The following is a 27,963-nucleotide window of genomic DNA, read 5'->3' as shown; positions in this document are numbered from 1 at the left end:
CTTTATTCAGAGAGGGTGGACATATTTCTGCTAAATACTTATTTGGGTGCCTATCCTCCTGATAAGGAATAGCCCTCATGCACCAACCTGATGGCTAATATAAGTAACTTTGTCTGAGGTATCTCATTTTCTCCATGTGTTGAACAAAGATCTGACATATTAGCTTCAGGTTTTGGATACCAGTCAGGCAGTTAAGATAAGAGTGTTGCAGCATACATCACTGTTAATATGTCAAGCATCTATTTCCATTTTTAGGCATCTAAAAAGAAACAGGATCAGTGCGCATTCAGAAACATTGTAATTATGAGAATTTAACAGAGAAGCCAAAATATGACTTTGGATACAAAGAGAGCATCCAAATATATTGGTGTTTCTCTTGCTTTTCAACTTTTTCTGATTAAAACTAGATTTTTCTCCCTTCTAACTATTAAAGTTCGTGAGATCAGGAGTGACAAATTCACATATCTGGGACTGTCAAAAAGTAAAGAGAGAAACAATACAATTATATTCAGTAACATTAAAAAGAAAATACAATAAACTTCAAACTTCTTGGGAACCTTACACACCCTCTGTGGTTTTGTACATTGCTGCCTCCCCTAGCTCTCCCAGAAGGAGATTTGTATCATTATGAGAAATTTTCAGTACAGGACGAAACAGTAGCTAAGAATGCGCTGAGTTCCATATCCCACAATGTTATAAGTTCCAAAGAGCTTGGAGACTGAAGGTTGTTACAAATCAGACAGATTATACAGATTCACCACTTAGAAATGCATTTTCAAAACAGATGTTTTACAAGCCAACTCTGAATCTTACACTAAAAAGTACCCATATATGCAAAGAATACTGGGCCAGATCCCATTGGGTGTCCCTCAGATGACTCAGAAATACGACTACACAAATGGGGACATAATGGAGCCCCATCAGAACCCAACGTAACGTAACCATGTAAGGTTGTTTCTGTTTTGAATGAATCAGGCTATCATTTCCCTGATCAGCAAGTCTGAATCCGAAAGTCAGCTTTACTAGAGAGTTCATATTTACAGCCAGACTTTGAAGTTAATCCAAAAAAGTATGTGATTCTTCTTGGCCTTTGCACAATGTCTGGCTCTGTCTTTGTTGGCTGGTTGGGAAATTTGGGCTGCTTTATTTATTCAAACATGTCTAATCACTGCACGTCATTTAACTGTTATTTGTTATGGGAGTTTGGGTTTTAAGGTTACAGGTTACAACTGTCAAGAGACAAAAGGGTCAGCTGTTGTCAGTTAAACTAAGTGGAAGAGGAAGGAGTCACTCAATACATGACAGTTCATTTGTGGCAACAAAATACACATGTTTGCCCATATAACTTCAATGAAAAATATTAATTATTTCATACTAGCATAAATCAATCACTTCCTATAAAATCCTTCTCAGGTTTGCATTAGCATATCTATAAGAAGAAAAAACATCCTGACACTGTGTTCTTGGCTTTAATGAGCACAAACATTTTCTTCTGCAAATCATCATGTCTTCATTTAGATTATAACACAGTTGAGGAATGTTGTATGTCACCACTGTTCTGATTTCTTTGGCATATGAAAACTTTTACATTAACTTTTACATAAAATGCAATGCTTCTCTGGAGACTTTTATCCTAAGTCTTTTTACAAAAGCATGACAGTGGGGTTCAGTCTGGCCCTTGAACAGTCCTTCCTTGTTCACAATCATCTCATCCTGATTATTTTAATTGCATTTTAATCCTCAGTTTGACTCTACATATTTCAGCCTAGTTAACAACGGTTGCAGACTTACTAAGAGCAGATTATACCCTTTTAAGGAAAATAATTATGTTCTACAGTCTTTTATGGTGACTGTTGTGTAACTGTTAATTTTAAAAGGGGCTGTGAAAAAGGGATCTGTTTTGAGATGAGTTGAAGGAAGACAACCAGACCCTAGGACACTATTTATTGTCTTCAACTTTGCATGTGAAATAGGGATCATGTTATTCTGGCAGCTAATTAGACATAAATGGGATGATGCAACAGTTCTCTGGGTACTACCTATTCCTACTTAGGAAAAAAATCTGTTGCTTTGAGTGGAGTTTTTCTGATTCTTAACAAGACTTGCAAATTACTATTCAAAGGACACAGAAATGTTTACAGGGAAAAGGTAAAATCACAGCCCATAAAAAGTCTTGTTTAATAGCAAGGGTATGTAAGGCCAGTAGAGTAATATGGTAAGAGTGTTTTCCACTAGGTCTTTCCACCCAGTGCATCTACAGGATGGCTCACCCTTGTCCCTGCCACAAGCTGGTATAACACTCCATCCCTGCCTGGAGCTCACTGAGTGAAGGGAGGTGCTGGCAAAGGAAGCAGGATTTATTAAGGAGCAAGGAGGAGCTAAAGGGATTTCAGCACTGGCATTGCCTGATGTGTCTGCACACACCCATGTCCCAAGGCCTTTCTCCCCATCCAGATCAGAGGGAGAGATGTTTCAAACCAGCTGGATAATGCATCCTCTGAAGATACCTTTCTGTCTTGTCACTGTCTACAGAGATAGCAACCAGCTTTGGCATCTAACTTTCAGATTGCTAAAATTTCATAAAATGAGTTCCACTGCTCTTGCATTAAATGTGCCACTGAATTTCATGCAGTTATATTTGTTCTGAACCTAAGTCAGGCTAACTAAGGTTACGTCCCAGAAAAAGATTCTGGTTTTACTAAGCATTATCGAAAAAAAAGGAGATTTTGTGTCTTCTGTAACTAGTTTATTTCAATTGTTACACATCTTCTGTCACAGCCAAAAAAACTCAGAGAAACTGCTTCTCATTATTTTTTTTAACTTTAATCTCTTACAGATATTTCTTGATATATACAAACTAGACTTAGGAAAATACTAATGAGGCTAATTTCCACTAAAATAGTTGTAAATAGCCTAGAAATTTCATCTGAAGACCTGTGCACAGGATTTTTTCACAAGACCTTATTTTTGGCCCTTACAGAGTTAATTATATTTCACCAGCAGAATGATGAGAAAGACTTGACTGGATCTGGAGTACATCAGGCTCAGCTCCCAGTAAGGAAGGTAGCTAAGGGAGCTTTATCTTCTGCTTGGTGAAGAAAAAGATGAAGATCCTCTGTGTTACTGCTTGCCCACTGCAGTGCTCAAAATTGTCACACATTGTTCCAGTCAAGGATAGTATCTCTGCCTGTCTCTGTGTGTTAGGAACAGAGAACCAGTGCAGTGAAGTTCTTACCTGAACTTAACAGGGATTAGCCTGTGTGGGCTTGTCCAGCAGTCTCTTAATGGAATTGGAAAAAAAATGGAATCAAATGCCCATTCTATTTCCCAATAGATATGTTTCTTCTATAGCTGTAGTAATGCTTACATACTGGTACTTTCTATCCTTTGCAAAAGCTTGCACCAAACTATGCCCATGCAGATTCCCAGATTTGAAAGAGATATCCAAGCTGTCATGCTTTTGGGCTTAAATTTGAACCAGACCTTGCCTTTTTTTTTTTGCACTAGCAGATGACTCACTCAGCAAACCTAAATGAGGTACATCCAGTCTACAGCATCTAGACATACCTAACATCTTTAAAATATGCTTCCTCTTAAAAGCATTTCATTTGTATTAATGGAACTGAAGAAAGGATATGAAAGTTTCTTGGGGTTGATTGCTCATAGAAAGAAAATGCACTGACAAATCAGGAATTAGTTCACTTAGTATCTGAAAGGATGTCCTTTATTACTGAGGGAGACAGAAATATTTTTTCTTCAAGCAAGGCCAGTGAGGACAGAACTTAAGTGCTCTTCAGTCACAGTGGTCCTATAGCAGCTTTTGGAGAAGAAACACAGTATGTGACCTGGCCTCCTGACAGATAGGTAGAGAAACCTTTCAAGTCATCCTTTCAAGTAACCATTGCCATAGTCCTGTACACCAAGAGAGACCAATGACCTCCCAGAAGCTTGCACCCATTATGGATTTGGTTAGCTACTGAGCTGGCATTCAGCTTTCTGGAAATATTATCCTATCTGCTCTCATTTCTCCAGGAAAGCAAGTGAGGATTAATTTCTTCTGTCTACTTCCATATTTGAGGGAAAGGAGAAATTGACTTCAAAGGCATAAGGAGATTAATTTAAAGTTGTAAATTGAAGATCCTCAATTCTTTTCTTGCTAGGGTAAGAGGTCCCTTGAACATAAAGAATTCTTCTCCTAGAGCTATAGGGAACAAAGGGAGATTCTTACATTCCAGACAAAAAGACTGGGGAATTCTAAATTCCTTGGGAAAGAAGCCATTAATAAATCAGCTTGATCAAGACAGGAGATGCATGTATTTCTTAAAAACAGCAAATGGAATTATAAATTTCTTAGGGTATTTTCCAGTGTTAAAGGTATGACAACTGCATAGTAAATACCTCACAGCCAGCTGTGAGGTAACAGCTCACAGTAAAATCCCTCTGCCTTACAAAATCATAGAATAATTTGGATTGGAAGAGAACTTTAAAAGTCATCTGCCATAAGCCTGGACATCTTCAATTAGTCCAAGCTGCTCAAGAGCCCAATCTGGCCTTGAATGTTTCCAGGGATGAGGCATCTGCCACCTCTCTGGGCAACCTGTTCCAGCATTTCACCACCCTCATTTTGAAACACTTCTTTCTCACATGTAATCTAATAGATCCTCCTTTAGTTGAAAACCATTACCCCTTGTCCTATTGCAACATGCCCTGCTAAAAGATTTGTTCCCATCTTTCTCAGAAGACCCCTTTAGGTACTGGAAGGTGCTAAAATCTCTTCCTGTAGCCTTCTCTTCTCCAGGCTGAACAACCCCAGATCTCTCAGCCTTTTCTCACAGAAGTGTTTTATTCTTCTAGTAATCTTTGTGGCCCTTCTCTGCACTCACTCCAACAGGTCCCCTTATGCAGTGTGAATAGAGTCCTGAGAGCAGAAGTTGGAAACACAAGAATTTGCAAAGAGAAGTTTTATTTTTTTCCATCATTCACTCTGTCCCTTCTTTTAGTAGTAAGACAGACTGTCACTACATGAGTGTCATGTATCATATGAGCTTGGTGCATACTACTCTTCCCTAGATTAATAGAGAATGAATAACAATGAATTTTTAATCTGGACATAGTGTACATGATACACTGTTTGGCTCCAAGAAAAACCTTCCATTGGGAAAGGGGTTATAAATGCAGAACATTTGGGTCAGTCCAGGAAAGCAGAAACAAAATGAGGAAAGGTACTTAAAAGTAATCTTTGAAACTTTAAGTAGGGTTCAGGACATAAATTTGAGAATGAGTGATAGGAAGAAAAAGAAAAGTAAGCAGCATCCAAAAAACCTGGACACAAACCAGTGAGATGTTATCTTCAAAGAATGTTGTTAACAAAAAGTATTTACTTTTGCCCCACTTAATTTAATAATTTTTATTTTTAAATATCTGCTCAAATAAACTATATTTTTATATGTGTATAGAAACAGATGCTTGTGTGCATTACCTCCAGGAATGTTTGTGCCCAGAGCCGGGACCTGATCTTTAGTGCCGCACTCTTTCCTCTTTCCAGCTGTCCCACAGTGCACGCAATTAAGACACACTTCACATTTGTACAGTTCTGAGCAAAAAATAAAGGGAAGTCATACTTATGCTTTGAAAACAAAATAATTTTTGAATGCTATAAATAAGCAAAAACAAACCAACTTTTCCTTAAAGAGCTAAATAGTCTGAAATCAGTAATTCCATCTAATATACATGAGTCATTGTGATAACTCTAAACCAAGGAGCAGATTCTTTTTGAATCACCCATGAATATAAACACCTACCTATAGTAAAGAAAATAAAAGTAATAATTTTCAACCGTGTCTGCTTAGAAGAACTCTTAAAAAATGTTCAGGCACTTACCAATCCTTTGAAGCATGTGCTTTTTCCTCACCTATCAATCATTTTATGATTTCAACATTTTTTTTCCTGTTCTCTATGCATTAAGTGTTTATTTGTATTGCTAAAAGTTTCCCCTTTTCTAACTCTCCTGGTTTTCCCACTAATATTTACATCATAGCAGCCAGAACATTTGCTGAGATTCATTAGCTGCTTTACTTGAAACTTATTGTCCATGAAACGTTCCTGATGAGCAGTGATTCTGGCTCATACACAAGGCTGAAAGCAAAAGCCAAGCCTTGCAACTCCAAACTATATACTCCTGAAGTCTGCCAGAAGAATGTCACACTAAAGGTTAAAAGCTGACTGGAAGCCACTGAAGGGAATGAACAGAGTCTCATGGGGTAACCACAGGAATTATGTGGTTGTTTAGGGCATAAAAAGGAAAAATGATCTCATAAAAAATGATTAAATGTTTGTGGAAAAAATAAAAAAATTTGTATATACAAATGGTTTTTTTATCTGAAAAATTTTGTTTGACTCAGGGGAAGGCTGTGGTTTTAATTGATTCCTCTTTTTAAAGCAAAGCAGAGAATCCCTCCCATGACAGAAGGCCTTGTGACCTCAAAAGCAAAGCTAAGTTTTCAAAAGTAAGTATATTCCCTACTGAGAGTGAAAATGCACTACCAATACCCAGTCTTCAGGAAATGGGATGATGATGCATGGAACAGATCTGAAAACACCCTTAAGGAATCCTGTATCTTCATAGACAGCTTTCCTCACAAATCTCTGTCTTATTAGAGGATAAGCAGAAGCTGTATGCTTAATTGCTGCTTTCTATATCTGACTGAAAATGAAACTGTAAACCCTGGAACTTGCAAAAGTATCTATTTATTTGGCTTTAAACATCCTCCAAACAGATTTATTTATTTTGCAGGAAGGAGAAGACTTGTTTTCATTAATCATAGTGGTCAAAAACACACATTAGCAAAACAAATCATTAGGATGCAAAAAAATCTATTTTTGGCTGACATTTTAGGACCTGAACACATATTTCTGTTTTTCTTAATAATGCATTTAGCCTGCAGTGATTTTCAGAACATAACATTGGAACTAATGGAAACGAAATCAAATATTTAATCAACAGTATAAATAGAATAAGAGGTTCTCAGAACATTTTGTCTCTCTGGGAAGACACTTTGATGAAAATGAAAATAACTTAAAATTTCTAAAAAAAAAAAGACAATTTTGAACAAAGATTGGCCAATCAGTCTTTTCCATAGAAACATTAATTTTCCATGTATACTTCCAATGTGTCAAATAAAATAAAAAAAAATATGCCTCAGCAGTAACTAATGCTGAAGGCATTAGTATTGTGATACCTTCTAACTGAAACAATGACATTGCTTTTCTATGCTCACCTTGGAAAAGTCTTTCTTTATATCCAGGGTAAGCACTGCACCCAATCCCATCCTAATTTGTGCTAATCAAAAGCATATTTTACTAGAAGAATGCTCATCAAAGTGCCAATTTCATATTACTGAGTACCCCACTAAATATGTTTGATCCATCTACATCAAGCAGCTGAAAAGTCCCTGCTTCATATTTTAAGTTGCAAACACAGTGCATACTTCAGAACTTTGTTAACCACTTCCAGTTGCTGCAGTCATTTTTATGTTGGCAGCCTATGAGCTTAGTAACTCAGAAAGATGACTGAAAATTAAGATATCACTGAAGAATGGATTAAGTGTTCTGTGATATTGACTGGTATGCCTTTGAAAGTCCTGCATTTTTCCTTCAGACCCAGTGGAATTGGATTCTTCCTAGGGTATTGGGCTGGCGAAAGTGATTATTGCTTAAAATGGGTTAAACTCTGATTTTGTTCTTAATAACATTACAGTTTTCATTACTTTCAGATTCTATCTTCTTCCTGTTATAAAAATTGCCAAATTAACTTTCAGAAGCAATAATTATTCTCTTAGTCCAGAACACTTAAGTTGGTGAGGTTCTTTGCTTCCAAATTCTATTGAGGTCAAGGAATTCAAGAATGAGTTTGCAGTAAAGAGCTTAATAAGAGACTGGACAGCATAAAAGAAACTCTGCCCAAGGTTCATAAAAATAGATGGAAAGCACTGACTGTGAATCCCTTGACTCATCTCAAGGTCACCGTGTTCACACACTGCCTGTAGGCAAAGGCAGGTGACACCTACAGGGCTGAAGTATGCTAAGGATGGCACTTTGAACGCAGGAGTGGAAAAAACTTCTGGAAATACAGCCAAGTCCAAATACTCAGGTACCAGACTGTCTCATCAGAACTTTTGCTCCAGCATTGTCTGGATTGTTAAAAATACAGCGACCTGTCCCATTTGCCTTGCCTGTGGTATTGTAGAGTCCCACCTTTCCCTGCACGGTCCCAGTATACAGCTTTTAGATAGCTCACCAATATTTTTGCAGAGTTTTTCCTGTGAGGTTCTGCCACTGCAACATCCCTTCTCCTGATGTAATGAGAAATTGTGGAGTTATATAAAAAAGCAGCAAGTTCAGGAGTGTCTTCTGGAACAGTAAACTGCAAAGAGAGAAATGAGAATGGTAATGTCATATGCATGCAAATATTCTAACAGATTTGTTCCTGTCTCAGAGGTCTTGAATTTTTGATTAACCCTGTTTTTTCAATTGGACAGCACAATCATGAGAATACTTTATCTTCAACTAGGAGCATGATGAGTAATAGCACAGCAAAATATTGCACAGATATAGGAATTACAGAAGCCAACATTTTTTTCCACTTTTTACTGGTGTCACTTTTGTTGCTTTACTTAATTTTGTTAGACTCTCGGGGGCAAATACTGATATATATAACACGATAAATTCAGAGTTGTTGCACAGTAGTTTAGTCATTAGTTCAGATCAGAATCCGCCTAATAAAATACAATGATTTTACCAATTTTAGAAAAAAAAGGAAGTCTGACTTCAAACAACAAAATTTTTGATCATATAAAAAATATGCTACAGACTTGTTTTGGTAACAGCTCAACTCTGTATAATGCAACAGCTTCTTCATTTTAAATCTCACATAAAAATGTATTCGTTTCAGCTTTATATTTACAGATTTTTGTTCTCCAATTAAAAACTACTTTTTGTTGGCAGTTTGTCTTTAATTTCTATACCGGGCATTTATGGCTTTTTTTATGAAGCCTCAAATAACTCCTGGAGCCAACTGCTACAGTAGGAAAGATAAATTTTAATTAATGACAATCTAATCATGTAAAATCACAATAAAATATACATGGAAGTTTACAGTAATAACTCAACAGGAACTCAACTGAATATAGCCAAAGCTATTCCTTAAGGACATCAGATTATAAAGTGCTACATCAGATCCTTCTTGTCAGTTCCTTTAACCTCTGAACACAAAATATCTTAAAGAAATTCCTAAAGAAAATGTTTGTAATTATAATAATGTTGTTAATTGTAATATGCTTGTAATTGTAATAAATGTTGAAAGAGAATAGCTATGAACACACAAAACCTTCCACACACTAGTGCTGTGTAGTACTAGATTTGGAAAATTGGTGTAATATATCTGATTAAAATTGTAATGCTATAAATAGAACATAAACATTTGACATTGTCTGAGATCTTCAGTCAAAAGCATCCTACAAAGTGAAAGATATTGTAATTCATTAACAAATGAAAACCCATAAAAAAAAAAATCCTCTTTTTTTCCTTTTTTCTGTTGCTTCATGAGGTTAGCACTGTCTATTTGCAATAAGGGAACACGTAAGTAGCTAGTAAATCTCTCTCTCTCAATGTGGTAATGTGCAAATTCTCCTTCCAGAATTCTTTCACCAGCATATAGACTTCTTTAATGATGACAAATTAAAAAAACCCCACAATATACTAATGTGCCTGCAAAAGAGCCCTCGATATATGATCACATGGATATATATGTAGATCCCTTTGAATACCAGAGGATTTTCATATTCACATTTTTCTTTTTTCATAGATCCTAGAGTGTTAGCACCTTAGTAATTTGTTACAGCAAAGGTTTGAAAACAACCCTCTGCGGTTAAGACACATGTGTCTCCTGCAACCATTTAAAAGCATAATTTGTCCAGTGGCCCAGATGTCCAGGTTAAAGATATTATTTTATCCTTCTTGACCTGGTCACATGGAATTGCTCAACTGTATAATCTGTCTCTGTTGCTATTTTATATGCCATGTATTTAGCACAGTATCGTAGAGGATCACTCCCTCCCTTTAACGACAGTGGACTGTCTCAGTTTCCCCACCATGGAAAACTGTACTGCTTTCTTCTCCTGAGCATTATTACTTTGATCAAGTTCCAGACCTCTCCAGCTTCCCACTTCTCATTTCACTTTTCTCGTTTTCTAACCAGGCAATAGCCTTTGCTGCATTTCTAACTCCATCAGAAATGCTCTGGAAGAGGACTTTTTTATACAAAGATTATACACATTATTTTACATACATTATATTATACTACATTATACATATATATATATATATATAAAATACAATATATATTATATGTTATATAATATAAATCTATTATATTACTAGATTATGCACAAAATTACACAAGAGGGGTTGGTGACCATTCAAAAGCAATGCATAGGATGGTATTACTTTGTCCCAAGACCAGGCCCTAAACACAGTAGTAGCAGTTTTGCAGCATGAGGAGACAATGCCTCTGGAAGAGGTTAGCTCCTGCCACTCATGTTGGTGGATGCACCTTATACATGTGGTGGACTTTTGTTGTTATTTCACTGCTTCCCTGACAGATGCCTCGCTCATGGTACTGCAGTGCTCAGCTATTGAGAATGCGCCATGTGTGTCTGTATATTCTACCACAGTGGTATTTATAGGTACAGGCTTCTTAAAAATGCTTTTTGCCATCAGTCTGGGAGAAAAAACAACTCATCAGGACTTTGTCTCAAGCCAGAAGGCAATCTAACTGAGCCCTTTTCTCACCACAGCTGCCTTTAGGAAGAGTAAGAAGGAAGTAAGAATGGGGCAGGCATACACAATACTCTCCTAATAACTTTCAGCTTCTGAATGTTTTCAGATCAGGGACTTCATTATCTATATAATGTTTGTGTTAATTTGCTAATCTTCACTGGACTTCTCTTTTGAGAATTTGTTTACTTTCCTCTTAGAATCATGTAAACTTTAACCCTGACTACTTCCCTTTGGCCACAAATTCTAGACGCCTGAGACTTGCCACCATGAACAGTCATTTCCTTTTGCTTGTTTTGAATCTGGCTCTCCAGGCTTCATTAGATGTTCCAGTGCCTGTGCAGGAAGAGGCAGAGAACAGTCAATCCACACCCACACTCTTCCTGCCACTACTCATTTTGAGGATCATATTTGTGCATAGTCACCTCTTTTTCCAGACTGAAGTGTCCTGAGTTCTGAATGTCCTTAATGTACTGAGTTCTGAGTTCTTCTGCATTGAAATTCATTCCATATCTTTGTTGAGTACTTTTACTCCTTTTTACACCTTTTTCAAGATTCATAATTTTATTATCCTTTCACATCCTTCACTGTCTTCATAGAAAGATAAGCTACAGAAAAGTTCCTAAACAAAAGTCTCCCCATGTGTGCATAGGTGTGACTTATCTTTGTGGACTAGACAACAAAGCTCAGATAGAACTTTTTTACAAGACAAGAAATTCAGCAGTGGAGAGGAATATACTGCTTTGATTGAAACAGAACAATCTGAGTAATTTCAAAGGGGAAACGCCTCAGTGCCCTAGGAGAGATAAGTTCAGATATCCAAGAGAAGTCAGGCATTTAATGCCCTTAGCCTTATTTGGAAATTTGAGCTAAGCATCCCGTTGTTTATGCGAAACTTGAAGAAGCCTGTCTCTGTGTCCTCTTGCCATCTGAAGCAATAGATAAGCATGACATATTTGAAACCTGATTTGTGTATTCATACTGTTCAATGCTTTGAAAAACTGAAATAAGGAAAGGATATTTAATTTCTTGCCATAAGAACTGTGCATCTAAAGCCATATTCTGCCACAACAAATGGATCATTATTACAGGAAAATTTCTCACAAGCTTCACAAGAATTTAGTCTTTTTAATGTAACAGATGCAATCATTATCAAGTAGGAGAAGGAAGAGCAAACTCCTTAAAAAATAAATTAAATTAAAAAATATACATTGCTTGAAAATGTCAGTAAGAATTGTGGTAGTATTCTACCCAGCTTAATTCAACCTTAAACAGAACACAGTGGCTAGGGTGGGAGAATGCTGAACTGATTTTCACATGCTTGCTGACCAGTGACTGTGATCTGTGATCTGATCAGTGACTTTGAGAAGCTAGGCTTGCAAGTGCAAATGCAGCACCTTAGCTTCTTCCTCCTCACCACTTTTGAAAAAGAGGTGAAAAATTAGGTAGAAAAGATATGTAGAAAAAATTCCCTGTCTCAAATCTTGCTGTGCTTTGGGTATAAACTGGACAGACATTTTCCGTCTTCTGTTTCCTATCACTCATTTGCTTTTTCTTTCTTTAAAGAACTAAATAAAAGGGTGGAATTCCAACTCCTCTTCGGTTTCCTGGGTGAAACACAAAACTCTAGCCATACTGTATTTGGTAGACATCAATTTTTCTTTACTATTTTAAGTATATATTGTAGTTCTGTCTTTTCAAGCTAAAGACTTGACTTGTAACTCCTTAGGCTGTGAACACTCCTCATCAGTAGAAAGTTGTCTCCCCTTTCATTGAATATACTGAACTCAAACCCATTCTGGTATGCAAAAGATGCAGAGCATTTTTAGCACTTGGAATGCAGCTCTCCCTGAAAGATGTTTAACAGGCTACTGCTTAAACTTGAGAAGTGTTGTTGTTTATTCCAGAAATGTCTGGAATCAGTCATGCTTAATAAATTGGATATCTTGTTTTTGATGGGATAATTTGTAGAGCTGTGTTTTGCTTAATCTTGTGACTTCAAGCCAAACCAAGCTCTTTTGAGGGGATCTGCCATCACAAACATAGATCTTAAAACAGGAAATTGTCCAAGCAGCCAGGGATCAGGTTAGGAAAGCTAAAGCCCTAAGAGAATTAAATGCAGCTAGGGATGTTAAAAACAATACAAAAAGCTTCTATGGATACCCAAAGGTAGGTGAGGGAAAATATAAGTTAGCTCCAGAAGAAAATAGGAGACCTGGTTACGCAGGAGGTACTCAGTGACTTTCTTCCCTCAGTCTTCACTGGTAAATGCTCCAGGCACACTGCCCAAATCACAGAAGGGAGAATGAAGAACTGCCTGCTCTGAATCTGAAAGTGCACTTCTCCATGAGACTTGATGAGATCATCCATGGGACCTGAGGGAACTGGCAAATGAACTGACTAAGCCACTATCCGTATCTGAGAAGTTGTGGCAGTCTGGTGAACTTCTCACTGACTGGAAAAGGGGAAACATAACCTCCATTTCTAAAAAAGGTGAAAAAGGAAAACCTGCAGAACTACAGACCAGTCAGTCTCACTTCTGTGCCCAGCCCAATCATGGGGCAGATCTTCCCGGAAACTGTGCTAAGGCACACAGAAAATGAGGAGGTGATTTGTGACAGCCAATACGGCTTCACTAAAGGCAAACTGTGCCTGACAGATTTGGTGGCCTTCTATGGTGGGGTCTCAGTGTTGGTGGATAAGGACAACTGACATCATCTACTTGCACCTAGGCAAAATATCTGCCACAGTCACAGATGACATCCTGGTCTCTGTGCTGGAAAGACATGGATCTGACAGAGCACTCAGGGGATAATGAATGGGCTGTGTGATCACACTCAAGGAATTGCGGTCAATGGCTTAATGTTCAGTTGGAGACCAGTGACGTGTGTTGCTCCTCAGTGGCAGTATTGAGACAGGGCCCTTTTAACATCTCTGTTGGTGGCATTGACAGCGGGGTTGAGCACACCCTTCTCCTCACATAAAGAGTACAGAAACCAAATATGTACCAAGAAACACAACACTCAAATTAGAAATGTTATAGACTATCTATATCTTGCTTCTTACCCAGGAAAATTATCTTGGACTGTTAAAAATTCCCAAGAAAGTTAAATTCCCAAGAAAGTTCCATTCATTGTGCAGTGTAGGCAAAAAAATCCAATCAAAATGCAGAAAGGGACGGAAATAAAACACTTACCTTTATTTGCATTGTATTAATAGGAGAGCTTGTTTGACAATGCAATGGTCCATGTGTCTGAATGTGAAGAATATAAAGAAGAAATTCCTCTCTACTGGACAGAGGCCAACCAACATGGAGAATTGTATTGTTGATGGCACTTGGTCCTATATTGTGCAGCTGTTGAAGAAATACGATCAGTACTTTCCAAGGCAGTAAAAACAACAAAAAACATTGCAACCACCCCTCAGGTATTTTCAAATTCTTAGTGGACACAGCCTTAGAGTATTTAGGGAAGATTATTACAGATTATTAATACCACTTTATTGATGGAGAATCTGTGGAAGGTAGGAGAGAAGAACATCTCCACATTAGTCACAAAACCAATGGCAAATCTGAGAGAACAGTCTTTTCTGTCTGAGTGTGTATTCAAGAAACCAATTACCTTTCCCATTTTTTCCTACATATGAAGAGTTGAAATTATCTAAAAAAGTGTAAAAAAAATCCCAACACAAAACACACTAGCAAATGAACCCCATAGAAATATAAACAATGAGCCTTAACAGATCATACTTGAAAATAGTAGCCAAAACTTCAGAATACAAAAGAACTACATTTCAGGGCACAAGAATAGAAGGTAGAGCAGAACTTAAACTAGCTTCTTTGGTTAAGAACTATATTTTCAACATTCTCAATCTAGATTTTCTCAAAAGAAGTAAAGGAATCAGTTTTCTTAAATTAATATCCCAGGACATTATTCTTTTCTGGGGGAAATGAGCAAAGATAGAAATAATAAAAGTTTAGAAATATAGGCTATTAAAATAGTTTCCTTATATCAGTTTACAGTTTGAAAATAACTGATGACTACAGGAGTCTGGACATGTGTTGTCACTGGGCTTGGAGAGGTAAAGAAGCTGAAAACCATGGATCTTTACACAAAGTTCCTAGAGATGTGAGAACCTCCTTTTTTTTTAAAATTTGCAAGATTTTTGTGACTGATGACCTTTGATTACAACTAAATAAAAAGCTCTTTCTTTCAGTCTTGTATCTTCTGGGAGATTGCTTGGTCTTCTGTATGCTTTGCTGATATAAACCATGTAAGTGGTTTCCTTAGTAATTGTAACTAATCACTGTAATTATTTTAATATATTTGATGACACAAATACAGTTTCACAAACAACCCAAATGCTTGAGACAGGATGATTTGAAGTATTTTTCAGTTTAGAGAAATGTGTTAAGATGGGGAATTCACAAAAGATAATTTGTATTTTACAGTTGTATTCACTATACTTTACTATGTCATGCAAATTGTAATCTTACACTGCTGATTAAGCTCAGTTGCTTATATTTTCTTGAGTGCTAGTTTGTGAATTATAACCATATGTGAAGCCCCCCGTTTTACCCTCCAGAATAAAGGCCATCCATCAGATTCTAAGGATGGCTTCTATTCCATGTAGTTCACTCAATGCCCTTTTTCTAAGCTGAACTCTTTTAATTGACGAATCATCCATAGGAAAAAACCAACAAAAATACAAGGTAAAAATATGTGTACTTCAAACAGTAAGAGTTGTTTTCAATAGAGTGTTTCCTGAGGTAACAAATAACATGTATGTCTACATTATTTTATTCAGTTAGCTAAATGTCAAAGAAAACATTTTTTCCAGTGCACAGCATGTACAGCTTCTAATGAGAAGATACTTGACATTGATTATAAGGAACTTTTAAGCACTGTTTTTAATTCTTGTCAAACACCCAAAATGTTTATAAATCCCTTAAATATCTAAGACAGACTCCTAGCATAAACTAATATCCCCTTCACTCACATGAACAGATAATGGGGTTGTGAATTCCCAGATTAAATTTGGGTCATGTGCTGAAGTCAGAGTATTTACATTTGTGGCTTTATCTAGCTACAGATAAAGACAATAAGCCAAATTCATCAGGAATTCAGTGGGGGCAGTGTGAGGTCCTCTGGCAACATATATAATTTTTACCTCATAGATGTGTTCTACTAAAGGACCAACTTCTTCTTCTTTTGTAGGTTCATCTTTGGGCTCCCAGTTGTGAAGTGGCAAAATAATTGTTGGGGGGTGAGACACTCTGTAATAAACAAAACAGGTTAAAACAGTAACTGTTACCAGCGACTAATTGCATTAGTTTTAGAACAAAATGATGACCACTTTAAAAACCTGAGCCCTCAAAGGCTTGTTGTTTGGGCACATTAATTAGAATTAGGTGCAGTGAATGCTACAATGCCTCTATAACATACTACCCAATCCTTGCAAATGACTGAGGGTGCGCATTTAGTGTCATACTTCCTGTGATGGACTGTCCTTTCCTGACAGTCCAGGGTGTAGCTCTGTTTGGAGAGAGGAATCCAATCTGTTGGGCATTTTTATCATTCTCACTGATGAGATACCTGAATACATTATCCACAAAAGTAAATAAATGTATTTTTCTGTTTCCATTTAAAGCCTGTAGATGTTTAATGTGATGCATCTGTCTTCCCTAGAATACGTTTTTAGATATTAACTGTTCTGATTGTCAATTTCTATAACATCTGTTATTATTCCTTTAAAAAACTTTGCAAAGTAGCCTTTCTCATCTTACAGATGGGAAACAGAGATATTGTGACTTCCATAAAGTCATAATGGGAATTGGCGTACTGAGAAACAGAATTCAGGACTAGACTCTAAAAGAGTGCTCCAGGCTTTCCAACTGCTTTGCAAACGAAGTGGCAGTTAAAGCATTCCCTGGAACACTGTTGCAACTTGCAACACATAAATAAAACATAAACAAAGAAAACTGTGACTTAATATTTGACATCCTTCCAGCTGCTTTTTTATTTTTCCTTTTCTTCTCTATCTGACCTTAAGAAAGTAGTCTTCTGTTAACATTTTTATTTGAATCACAAATATTTTATTTCCCATAAAAACTGGAATTTCATTGTACCAGTCCCATTCAGATGCCAACTAAACCTCACTCAGGTGTTCAGAAGCTGGGAAATCAGATCCCAAGAATTTCTTTTAGCATGGTAGGTCAGTTCTGCCACAGACATCTGTCACCTACAAGTACTGCATGCAGCTCTTGGTGCTAAAATGGTATTACCCTTTCTTTGCCAGGGTCAACTCTCACTCAGTTTTGCTGGTTTATGGAGTCTTTAGCTGAAAGAAAATCCGTAAAATTTCACTGTTGGTTCTGCCAAAGCTGGAGTTTTGCTAACAGAAAACTGTTAAAAAACAACCATTAAATTTTTTAGAGTGTAAAATTTGAATACCATAATGGACTTCTAGGCACTGATGTTAAACACTTCGCAGTGGCCCTGCTGTAGATTGCCCCTTGAAGAAAAGATTGGATGGTTTTGTTGCAAATGCTGAAAAAATACTATTGTAAGGAACAAACTGTTCTTGATTACAGCTCTTATGTCATATACAATGAATGAAAATTTTCTACAGTATACAGCTTCTCAAGAAATCCCAGAGAACAGCTTAATGCCATCCAGCTGAAGTACAACTCTTTGTGAAATTTGTTGTATTTGGGAGTATCCTGCTAACTCTTAATACTCCTCAGACTTCAAAATGCCAGCAGTTTGCATGCCAGAAGATAAATTCACAAGCCAACCCTAATAATAAAAGAAACTCAACATATTCATTAAAAAAGTAATTTCTGATTACATACTTAACCTAAGTTTCACATATCATCATGTTTCCAATAAGAATTTTAATTATTGATTGCTTTGGGAGAATAGGAACATCAGAGTGTTGTTACAAAAGCCAAGACACATAGACCCTTAATCTACCACAAAAAACCTGCAAATCAGAAACTGTACAGACAAAAAGAAGAAGACATGAGCCTTCAAAACTCAATGTTTTGTATTGCACTGCCAGGGAAGTATTCTTATCCACAGAATTACAAAATGCAAAGTAAAAATTTAGACATTAAATTAAAATTATTGTAGCATATATAAGAACATTTATTTTAACAGAATTTACAGTTATTTTGAGGACTTCTGCTATTGACATGAAAGTAGCAAAATTAGGTCAAATGAGAAACAAATCTGCTCTTTTCACTATTTTATTTTGTATTTAATTGAGAATATTTTTAACATTTGAATGATTTATTAGACAAGGATTTTTCCTAGATTTTTAGGTGATAATTATAATGAAACAAGAGTGCTGAAAAATAAGATAAACGAAGTATGGCCCACAAAAAAGACTTATATGGAGATAGACAATAAAAATTCTGCTAGCTCCAAATCCTCTCAATCCAAATTACTTCCTTCCTGAATTCCTCTGGTGCTTTTTCAGCAGTGGGAGATAACAATGACAATACTAAAACTCCCACATTTTTATAGATGAAGAAAGGTAAGCAGAATAATCAAATCTTAGTTATCAAAGCAACTGCTTATTGAACTATCTAAGGAGTGATGTTAATTTTCTTTTAAAGAGGAAGATTTCTTCCTTTCTCACAGAAGTATTTGCATGGTTCCACTGTGCAAGTATATCTTCATGTATGCATATGCACAATTTCATAAATACTTACTTTTCCTCAGTAAAATGTGTGGTGCATTCAGTTCCACTCCGTGCAATTCTCAGAAGAGAAGTAAAGAAACTACTGCAAGGTATTTTCCAGTCCAAATGTGGACAGAGTCTCTCTTTTATTTTTTTCTAGGAAATAGTGAGCAATTCCCTTGGCAATGCATGTTTTACCATCTCTGAGCAATTAGCAAAACCTGTCAACCAAGCAGTTGAGAATGCTAGAGCTAATAAGGAAACTAAAATACTTAAGAGGAAAGAAACTGGAAGTCATTCAATTAAGTAATTCCTCTGTATTTAATAACCTGTTTCTCAGAACTGCAGGCAGCAATTCAAGCAACTTTTTCCACTTATCACCAAGCCTGTAAGAACTGAGGATTTTGTGGTCATTTTTTGGTCTATTTACATGTTACAGAACGTTTCATTGAAAGGAACACACTATGGCACAGAAAAAGCATGATGGAGACAAAGTTTCCAAACAGTCTGCAAAGAATAAAAAGTTTGTATGACTTTTTTATTAAAGAGAGGAGAGACTTCACAAAAAAACCAATAGAATCCACCGCAGTGGAAGCAACCCTTACTGGGAAGTCCTGTGTATCTAACCACAACTGTTCCAGTCCGAATCTCCAGACAGTCCTTAGCCTGGGTGCTCACCCATGGCAACACCTGGCAGCCGCTGGCTCCCAACACTTTCTCACACATCTGTAGCCCATTAAATAGCACCTTTGATTCTTTTTTCCTCAGCCTCTACTTCTGTATTACATCTTTTGTATTTTTCACCTCTCTTTCTATTCAGCTCATTTCCTTAGATCACCACTAACTACAGAAAATGAAGTAATAGTCTCACTTCTGATCTTATTAAACATGTTGTATTTCAAGTGCTCCTTTTCAGAAATAAAATAATTAACATATATCCACACAGTCTTTGACTGCCAGCTTTTTTTTTTTCCACCTGACTAGTTTTAGGGTCTTAACCTGGAATACAATTACAAAATATGATGAAAAAAAATCCTTTTAAAATCTCTCAGATTTAGACTGAATATTAGACCAGATTAGAGCAGACAGATTGAATATTAGAGCAGAAAATATGTTCTCTGTGATCTGCAAAATTATTTGACTTAATGCTAGCACTAGGTTGTCATATTGTCTTGGAAGTGACAACAATAAATACATTTTTATAAATTAAAAATAAATAAATAAATATATTTTTATTTGTTTACATCTAAAGCAGCCCCTTGAGGTGCATCACACAAGAGATCTCTACCCCTCTTGCATCAGTCAAGCCTCATGGCCTGTCTGTGGAAGTGAATCTGGGCCTTGTAGCTCCTGTTCAACCCTTGCAGAGCTGATTGTGGTTAAGGGTTTTTTTGAGCTGTAGTTTCATAAAAGGAGATGTAGGAAATCTAATATCCCAGACAAAAAGCATTTGAGGCAATTATTTGCTTTAAAAAGACATCCTCCTGACTTCCTCCAGGATGCCAGAATAGGAGTCTAGTTTCAAGATTTTACAGGGCACTCTAATATTCTTATAAAATCTTAGAATCATTTAGGTTGGAAAATGCCTTAAAGATCATGGAGTCTAACCATAAAACTAGTACTGTCAAGTTCTTTATTAAATCATGTCCCTTCGTGCTAGATTTACATGTCTTTTCAGTATCTCCCAGGATAGTGATTGCACCACTACCCTGAGTAGCCTCTTCCTTCTGTGAAGAAGATTTTCCTAATATCTAAACTGAATCTCCCCTGCTGCCACTAGAGGCCATTTCATTTTGTCCTGTCACTTGTTATCTGAGAGAGGAGACTGATTCCCACCACACTACAACCTCCTTTCATTTATTTGTAGAGAGCAATAAGGTCTTCCTGAGCCTCCTTTTCTCCAGGCTGAACATCTCCAGCTCCCTCAGCTGCTCCAGGCCCTTCACCAGCTTTACTGCTCTTTGCTGGACTTGCTCCAGTACCTCAGTGCCCTTCTTGTAGTGAGGGGTGCAAAAATGATCCCAGTATTCAAGGTATGGCCTCACCAGTGCCAAGTACAGAAGGCTGATCAATGCCTGCTGGCCACACTATGTCTGATACAAGCCAGGATGCCACTGGCCTTCTTGGCCACATAGGCACAGTGCTGGCTCATGTTCAGCTGGCAACTATCACCTAATTGCATTTTATAATTTCCAAAACGAAGCTATGAAAACAGAGATAGAAATGATCATCTTTGATTATATACTGTGCTTGTTTAGTTTTGGTATACTTTGTGTCAGTGAACAATTTATCATAACTCTTTTCTTACTCATTCCTTTCTCCAAAGGCCTCACTCTGCTCTCTATTTGTACATGTCTTGCCATAATGTGTTTCACATTTCCAGCCATAAAAGCAGCAGATTCTGTTTGGTATTCAGCATTAAGTGTCCAAGTGGTTGCACAAGAAGACCTACACATATGAGCAGACATTTTATATTAGTAACATCCATGCACAATTTGAATGCCCAAATAAAATGTTTGCTCTAACTAGTGTTACTACAATGTGAGATTCTTTAGGTTGCTGTCTTTGCAGACACTCAATAAGTCTGTAGTAGCTCTAGCCTGCAAGGCTTGCAGGGGTGAGACCCAGGCATCCTAGATGGATAAGGCCAAAAAGATTCAGTACATGGGATTATCATATGCAGAAAGATTCTGTAAAAAAGTAGTTATCATAATGAGTTGAAATAGTTGAATACTTACCCTCTGATCTGTACTTGAGCCACAGCACTGATGTTGATATGGAGGTTTACTAAGTTGCTGGTGGGATTTATCTTGTTAGAACTGGAGAAAATACGTACAAGTATTAATAAAGGTTTTATATCAGAACTCTAGATTATTGTATCACTCAACACACAAGATCCACTGGGCATATTACAAAATGGGATTCCTACTGGCACTCTTCAGTCTTGTAGGATTCTAGTATTTAAGCTGGATATTATTTGAGCTCATCACATATTTAATATCTTCAACTCAAGCTTCCTTTATAGAATCCTGTGATGATGAATAAGATGATACAAATTTATTTGGCTCAGAATATCTTGCACAACTTGGTTATCTGTATAGATAAGACTATCTTAATAGAATAGAAGTTTGTTTCATACTGTGGAGGAAGGCGGTGTTAATGAACAAGACAGGCTTTGTTAGAATAAAATTTATTTTTATGACTCTCCAAACTTGTGCCTTTTGCATGACTGAGTCTTTGGGGAAAAAGAATCAAGATCAACTGTTTCTTTCATTGTCTTATTTTCTTCCCTCCCGTATCCAGAGTGTTTACATTTTTAAAACCACTTAGTAGTGAAAGCAGATCTCTGTGTTAAAAATCTAGAGCTCTCACTCTAGATTGTCTTTTCTCTCTCACTCTGATTGCAAATCCTTAGTAATAAAGGTAGTTTCTCTTACTTCAAAAGGCTACTCTGGTGATTATAGCCCATACCTATAAAGAAAGTTTTGCAGGTTCACATTCATGAAGACAGTGAAGTAATTACAGACTTAGAATTTATTTAATTATGAGATTAATGACACTAAATTTGGATTTTTTCTTTTCAATCAAGTGTGGTCTTCCTTGCTCCATGCACACCAAGTTTCTATTGCTGTCCCAGTTTGCTGTTATCACATCTGGGTAGCATCAGTCAACTGGAAACATTCAGAGGAGGTCAGCATTCCCAGTGACTGACTCCTGAGGAATAAAGAGCAACACTGCTTTGATCCAGGCTTTCTGGTTACAGATTGCTAAAATTAAGAGCAGCTCTAATTTGTTTGTAAACTAATGCAGATTTCCATCAAACATTATTTGAACATTTATGTAATCCTCTATAGCCATTGTTTTGAGTATAAATGTACAAAAATTGTTTAAAGTGTAAGAATTACTATACCACTACTTTGTTAGAATAAGCTGCTCTCCAATTTGTGTATTTTTCCTACTTTCCATAGAGTTGAAATACAGATTTTGATCATACATATCTGGTAGTCAAACCTTGTTTATGCTTTATGGCATTTTTTAGAGAAGAAAATAGTTTAAATAGAAGTGCCAAGACATCTCTCTCTCTAAGGGGTACATAATTGCATAGCAACATCCTCATAAGGAAAGGAATCAGATTTCAAGACACTACTCAGCCTCTTGCTTGTTTCTTATAAGTAATGAACTTCAGTTTTGCAAACCAAAATACTTATTTTCCACTTGATGTTTTGAAGCAAATGAAAATCCTCTCTTTTGAATAAATTAAAGTAGGACTCAAATTCAGATGCATTCTTACTTCCATCCAGGCAATTTCCTCTTTTTGCCTCACAGAGTTCTGTTCCCTTTTTGGTTTAGGATTCTTTTGCCTGTTCACTAAGAACATAGAAACACACAAACTGTCCTGCTGTTTGTGAATGAATGTACAAAGCAGTGAGTTTCAACTGTAGGGTGCATTCCCTATGCAAGAAATCTTACTCTTTACTGTCTCCTTTTTTGTTGTTTTTTAAATAGCTGTGTGCTCTTCGGCATTTTCATACCAGATTGTAGCCCAAGACATTTCTTTCCTTTACATTTTAGTGAGTCACACTCATGGAGGAAGCGTGAGATGTTGTTGTCTCCTGAAGTTCAGACTTATTCCTCAGGAAATTCTTGCCACTTTTTAAAATCCGTTACCTACATTCAACTCTTATTACCTAGACAGATTTAACTACCCAGAAAGCTCTCAACCTCCCCAATTTCACAGCATGAAAAGGGTACTGACATGAGCTGTGGATAAGCATTTTAAACTATTGCTTGCATTAAGAAATGAAAAGTGGCACGGACAGGGGACCTACAAGGTAAATGTTGTGTCTCTTTCCAGAGGAGCTCATGTCCAGGCTTGCATGATCCCCAGCCAGATTGTAGTGAGGGGTGCAAAAATGATCCTTGGCTGAGGCCTGACCAAGCGCCTAATGCACTTCTGTGGCATTGCTGTGCCCTTCCTGAGTTTCTGCATGTCTTTTCCTTTCAAGGGTTACATTATGGAGACATGACTTAAACATTTCAGATGTCTCAGTTATTTACCATAATGAACATGATCAAGGCCCTCATTAAAGGCCAGACATTAGCAATTAGATCTCTGCGTGTGGGGCAGAGAGGGCCCCATACAGAACTCCAGTGCGTATTTGATGAGGACAGATGGAGCAAAAGCCCTTCCACCTACTGAAAAAGTCCCAGGTTTGTTTTTGCTGTTATCCTAACCCAGCTCACTCTGTGCTTTTCTGTCTCTGTGCAAGAAGTACTGCTCAGTATAAAACGCAAGATTCTACAGTATTAATATGTGAGGCCCACAAATGGGGAGGAATCAAATGGAAAAATTACAAAGGTTCACCTGCATCAAACTGAAACAGTTCTCTCCATGCCAGTAAATCTGCTGAGCAGATTTTAACTGCTTTCCTTTTATTTCCTAAATTTTTGTGAAGAAGAAACACGTCTGGTTTAATTCAGAGCATGATATGTTTGTACATATTCACCTTTGTTATAAAGTGATTACCGTTTATTACTTCTGAAATACAAAATAAAGTTCAAATTTGGCAAATCTGCAGAGGATGCTTAAAAAAAATCAGTTAACCTGAATTTTAAAGAAATACCTGAATAACCTGAATTTTAAAGAAATAAGACTGATTTTCCTAACAGCTAATGAGGCTCCAACTTCAAAAACCCTCCTGACATAAACTACCATTGGAAAGCCCCTGTAATAATTACTGATACTCAAAAGGAACCTTATTATATAATAAACTTCATATGCCAATAGGAATTAATAATTTAATTAACCATGCTCTTGATAAAATATCTAACCTTTTTATTTGCAGCTCAAAATTGATGCTGAAATCTGAATTTTCAAAATGCTGAACAGAAAATCGAATGCCTGTAGAGAACTGAGAAAGAAACAAAACAACAGGTTACTAGAAACAGTTGATCTCTCCAGATCAATAAAGCAGTACTGTTCAACATGGCTTTTCACAGACTTATACTGGATACTGTTGCTTTTCAAAATTAGTATGAAATAACATCATCTAGTTGTTCTCAGGAAAAAATACCCTCCTGCCTCTGTATGTCACCAGATGGAAAACTTGGCTGGAGAGAGGGAAGATCAGAGGACTAGAGAAGCACACTCCCAAGAACTCAGCAGTGGGCCCTTCTTCATCCAGACAGTCTTTGCTTTGCCAAGCCAAGCCAAAAGAAAACAACAGTTGTCTGGCAGCTCTCATCCCTGCCTCCATCCATGCACGCCCCTGTCCAGGTCTGCAGGGCTTCTTGCTCCCTGCATTGTCTCTGCACCTGGCAGCTCTGCACTGCCTGCTTTAGGTGTTGTGGGGCTGACTGAGCACCTGAGGCTAAATTAGCAGCAGTTTAATTTACTTTCAGTTTGATTTTCTTTTTCCATTGCAGTTCTGTTAAGCAGAATACAGCTTCAAAATTATATTTGCAGTTCAATTTGCCACAACTTGGAGTGAGTGACCAGAGGAGAGAGTAAAACACACAGCTCCCAAAACTAAAGGAGGTAAGTGCTTCCACTGATGCTGCCTTGTGTTTAAGCAGACCTGGCTTCCTCCCTTTGACAATTTCCATTTGCTTTGCAAGAAGAGCAGGGATAAGCAGATCAAGTTTATTCAGAAGAGAGAAGGGCTAACTAGAGAAGGAATATACAATAGCCCATGATGGGGTCTCTGTAAGTCTCTCGTTGGACATATTTACCGCCCCAGTGTGTAAGTGGCAGGTGAGTAACAGGAGATGCCATCTGCCCTCAATGTTAAATTAATTAAATTCTACTGCAATGTTTAAATTATTGTTTTTAATTATTTCAACTGCACGTTTCAAATCTGGTTATTTCAAAATGTTTATTTTGCAATTCCTACAACTTCTCACTCCCTCTCTAACTTCCATCTGGCCTGATGGCAGAATTTTTTGCAGGATAACATGCACATTGTAATTCCATTTTTTAAAAGGATGGTAACACACAGATATATTCTCCATGTGGAGAAACAATCTTCGTGAGAAATTCATCAAAAGGCATCAGGAAATGAGGACATCATTCCCTTGTTTCTGCCAATGTCTGACTAGACTGGGGGGTGGGGGTAGGCCAGAAAGAAAAGAAAGGTTGTCTGTTTGGCATAATTTCCTTAGAATATTTCAGGAAACCTTGCTAACAAGAGGACAGGACACACCAGTGTAGGGAATTAAATTCAACATCATTGAAGACAAGGAATTTTCCTCTGTGGACGTTATTTCATATGTTTAAGCAATTCCTTTTGCCCACCAATTTTTTTCACTCAATTCTCATATTTCTTCATTTGCAGTGGTGCAACACAATCCAACACTGGAACAAAACTTACCTAACATTTTCAACTACTTTCAGCTGACTCATGCTGAACCAATACTGTCATCATAAATGGAATGGTGAGTTCAAATCTTTGAATTGTGATTATCTCAATGTCATAGTTACAGTAGATCTCTCCTTTTTGAAGCAAAATCTTTCAGATGAAAAGACAGTGCTTATTAAATTACTCAAAAGTTGCATAGATGACTTGGAATGAAGATATAAGCATTTTTTAATTTTAAGCTCACATTTTGGAGATGGTATTAGTAACTCTAATGATATTCCATTCACCTTTAAAATTATAATGATTTTTGTCTTTTAGAGAAAAATTTCCAGATATTAAACTCACCATTTCTTTTATTGTTTTTACTAACCAGTCTAAATAAATTTGTTTCCACTTATAGCAGAAAAAAGATTTGATGAACCAAAGATAAAATTTTCATCAGACAGAGCAGGCATGAACTGCAGTTCTGATGATCTATTACACCCCTGAGGCTTAACCCTCTATTTTAATAGTGAAACACACTCCTACTGTACAACTCTAACAAGTTGCAGATGTTGTCTTTGTATAGTCATATGACTTTGTTAATGTCAAGTAACCCTTGACATTGCTACTAATAATGGGGCAAGGATGCTCACATGCCCTTGCTGAAAACCCACTGAGGCCAAAGAGTTTAACTTGCTTGAACATATAACTTATTTTAGTAGGACATAAATTTTATCAGAATAGTTTATTTTTATTTAAAATTTTAAAAGTGAAGTAAGTTTAGTTAAAATTGCATTATTTCCATGTTTGTAACATCATGTATCTTTGAAATACATGATATTTCTGCTATTACTAGTAAGTTTTGACCTATTACGTTTGACAGGATTTAGAAGTATGCTGGAAGACAGAGGTGTGGCTTTTTTAAAGTGTCTTATAGTGCTAAAGAAAGATAAAACCTGATGCTCTTGAAAAATCTATTTGGTACATACAACGAAATAGGCAAGATCTTCCAAGCCTCCAGTCTTCTAACCTTATTTCTATTAATTTCTATAAACTTCCAGATTTTTCTACTAGAATTTTCTCACTTGCTAATGCCACTGAACAGGCATTAGGAAGCTTGTCAGTCTGATCCATTTCAGTGTCATAAACAAGTATGTTGAGCAATCTTTGCCAGTGAGATGTCATCAGACGTTTAGTTTGCATTCTGGGCCATTTGGCATTGAGGTTTTCCTTACCAATTCTTTTTATATTCATTTTTACTCTTTCATTGTTTTTTTTTTTTATACTTCAAAGATATTAATGAAAAGGTGAAGTATTTTTTTTGTGGCCAGTAAACAATTTAAAGGATACAGATGACATAATGCATTTTGAAGATGTGAGGTGTCAGATAACCTTGGAGTCTGCTGCAGTAATATCCCATGGATTGTATTACAAAATCCCAACATAACACTCATACTCAGAAGTTGATCTTCAAGAGCTCAAGAATTTTAGGATTTCAGGGTGCTGGCAAGTCATCAAGGTGACTCAATAGTTAAGGAGTTTTAGGAATGTTCAATTTTGACCTAACCCTTCCTTCCCACTCAAAATTTCCACAAAGAGTCCCTTTCTGACTGAGTATTTTGAGAATAACTGATCTCCTGCCAGAGCAGAATTGTTTTGCAAAACTGGAAATGGATCAGAGCAACCTTTGAGATTTATGCAATTTGTACAAAGGGCTGATATTTTGCTTTTGGAAGTGCATTTGCCATCACAAATATGTCTGGACTGAAAAAACACATGTCCTTTCACCTTTACTGAGCTTCCAGGAGACCTGGCTTCGAAGATAAATTTAGGATTTAAGATTTCACTTACTCTAATCAAACAATATTGCCATCTGGCTTTACAATGCTCTACCTTCCTACCCCTCAATTTTAAAGGGCTGGATTATTTTGTTATAAAGTAACAAATATGTAACTTTATAACAAAAGTTACATAATTAACCCTTGAATACCTTATGAACCCTGCTCCTTTATTCTGCTACTTCTCTCTTTATGAAGTAGTTGTCTCAGGAGTATCTGGTAATGGCACTTAGAGCACTCCTAGAGTTGATTCTGAAGAAAACAAA

General features: G+C 36.8%; 1 protein-coding gene across 1 annotated transcript in view; it reads right to left on the bottom strand.

Moving 5' to 3' along the window:
• The window catches only part of ITGA8 (integrin subunit alpha 8), a 112,442-nt gene that overhangs the window by 21,707 nt on the left and 62,772 nt on the right, over window positions 1-27,963 (bottom strand). Inside the window, exons 22-27 of the mRNA XM_053950927.1 lie at window positions 24,352-24,431; window positions 21,258-21,338; window positions 16,003-16,108; window positions 14,030-14,188; window positions 8,297-8,422; window positions 5,480-5,593 (exon numbers count right to left, since the gene is read on the bottom strand). Of these exons, the coding sequence (XP_053806902.1) occupies window positions 5,480-5,593; window positions 8,297-8,422; window positions 14,030-14,188; window positions 16,003-16,108; window positions 21,258-21,338; window positions 24,352-24,431 (666 nt within the window). The remainder of the gene's footprint in view (window positions 1-5,479; window positions 5,594-8,296; window positions 8,423-14,029; window positions 14,189-16,002; window positions 16,109-21,257; window positions 21,339-24,351; window positions 24,432-27,963) is intronic.

Source organism: Vidua chalybeata, chromosome 1, assembly GCF_026979565.1.
Source record: "Vidua chalybeata isolate OUT-0048 chromosome 1, bVidCha1 merged haplotype, whole genome shotgun sequence".
Classification (NCBI taxonomy): Eukaryota; Metazoa; Chordata; class Aves; order Passeriformes; family Viduidae; genus Vidua; species Vidua chalybeata.
The sequence above is the reverse complement of the archived record's forward strand: the minus strand, read 5'-3'. Positions and strand labels throughout refer to the sequence as shown.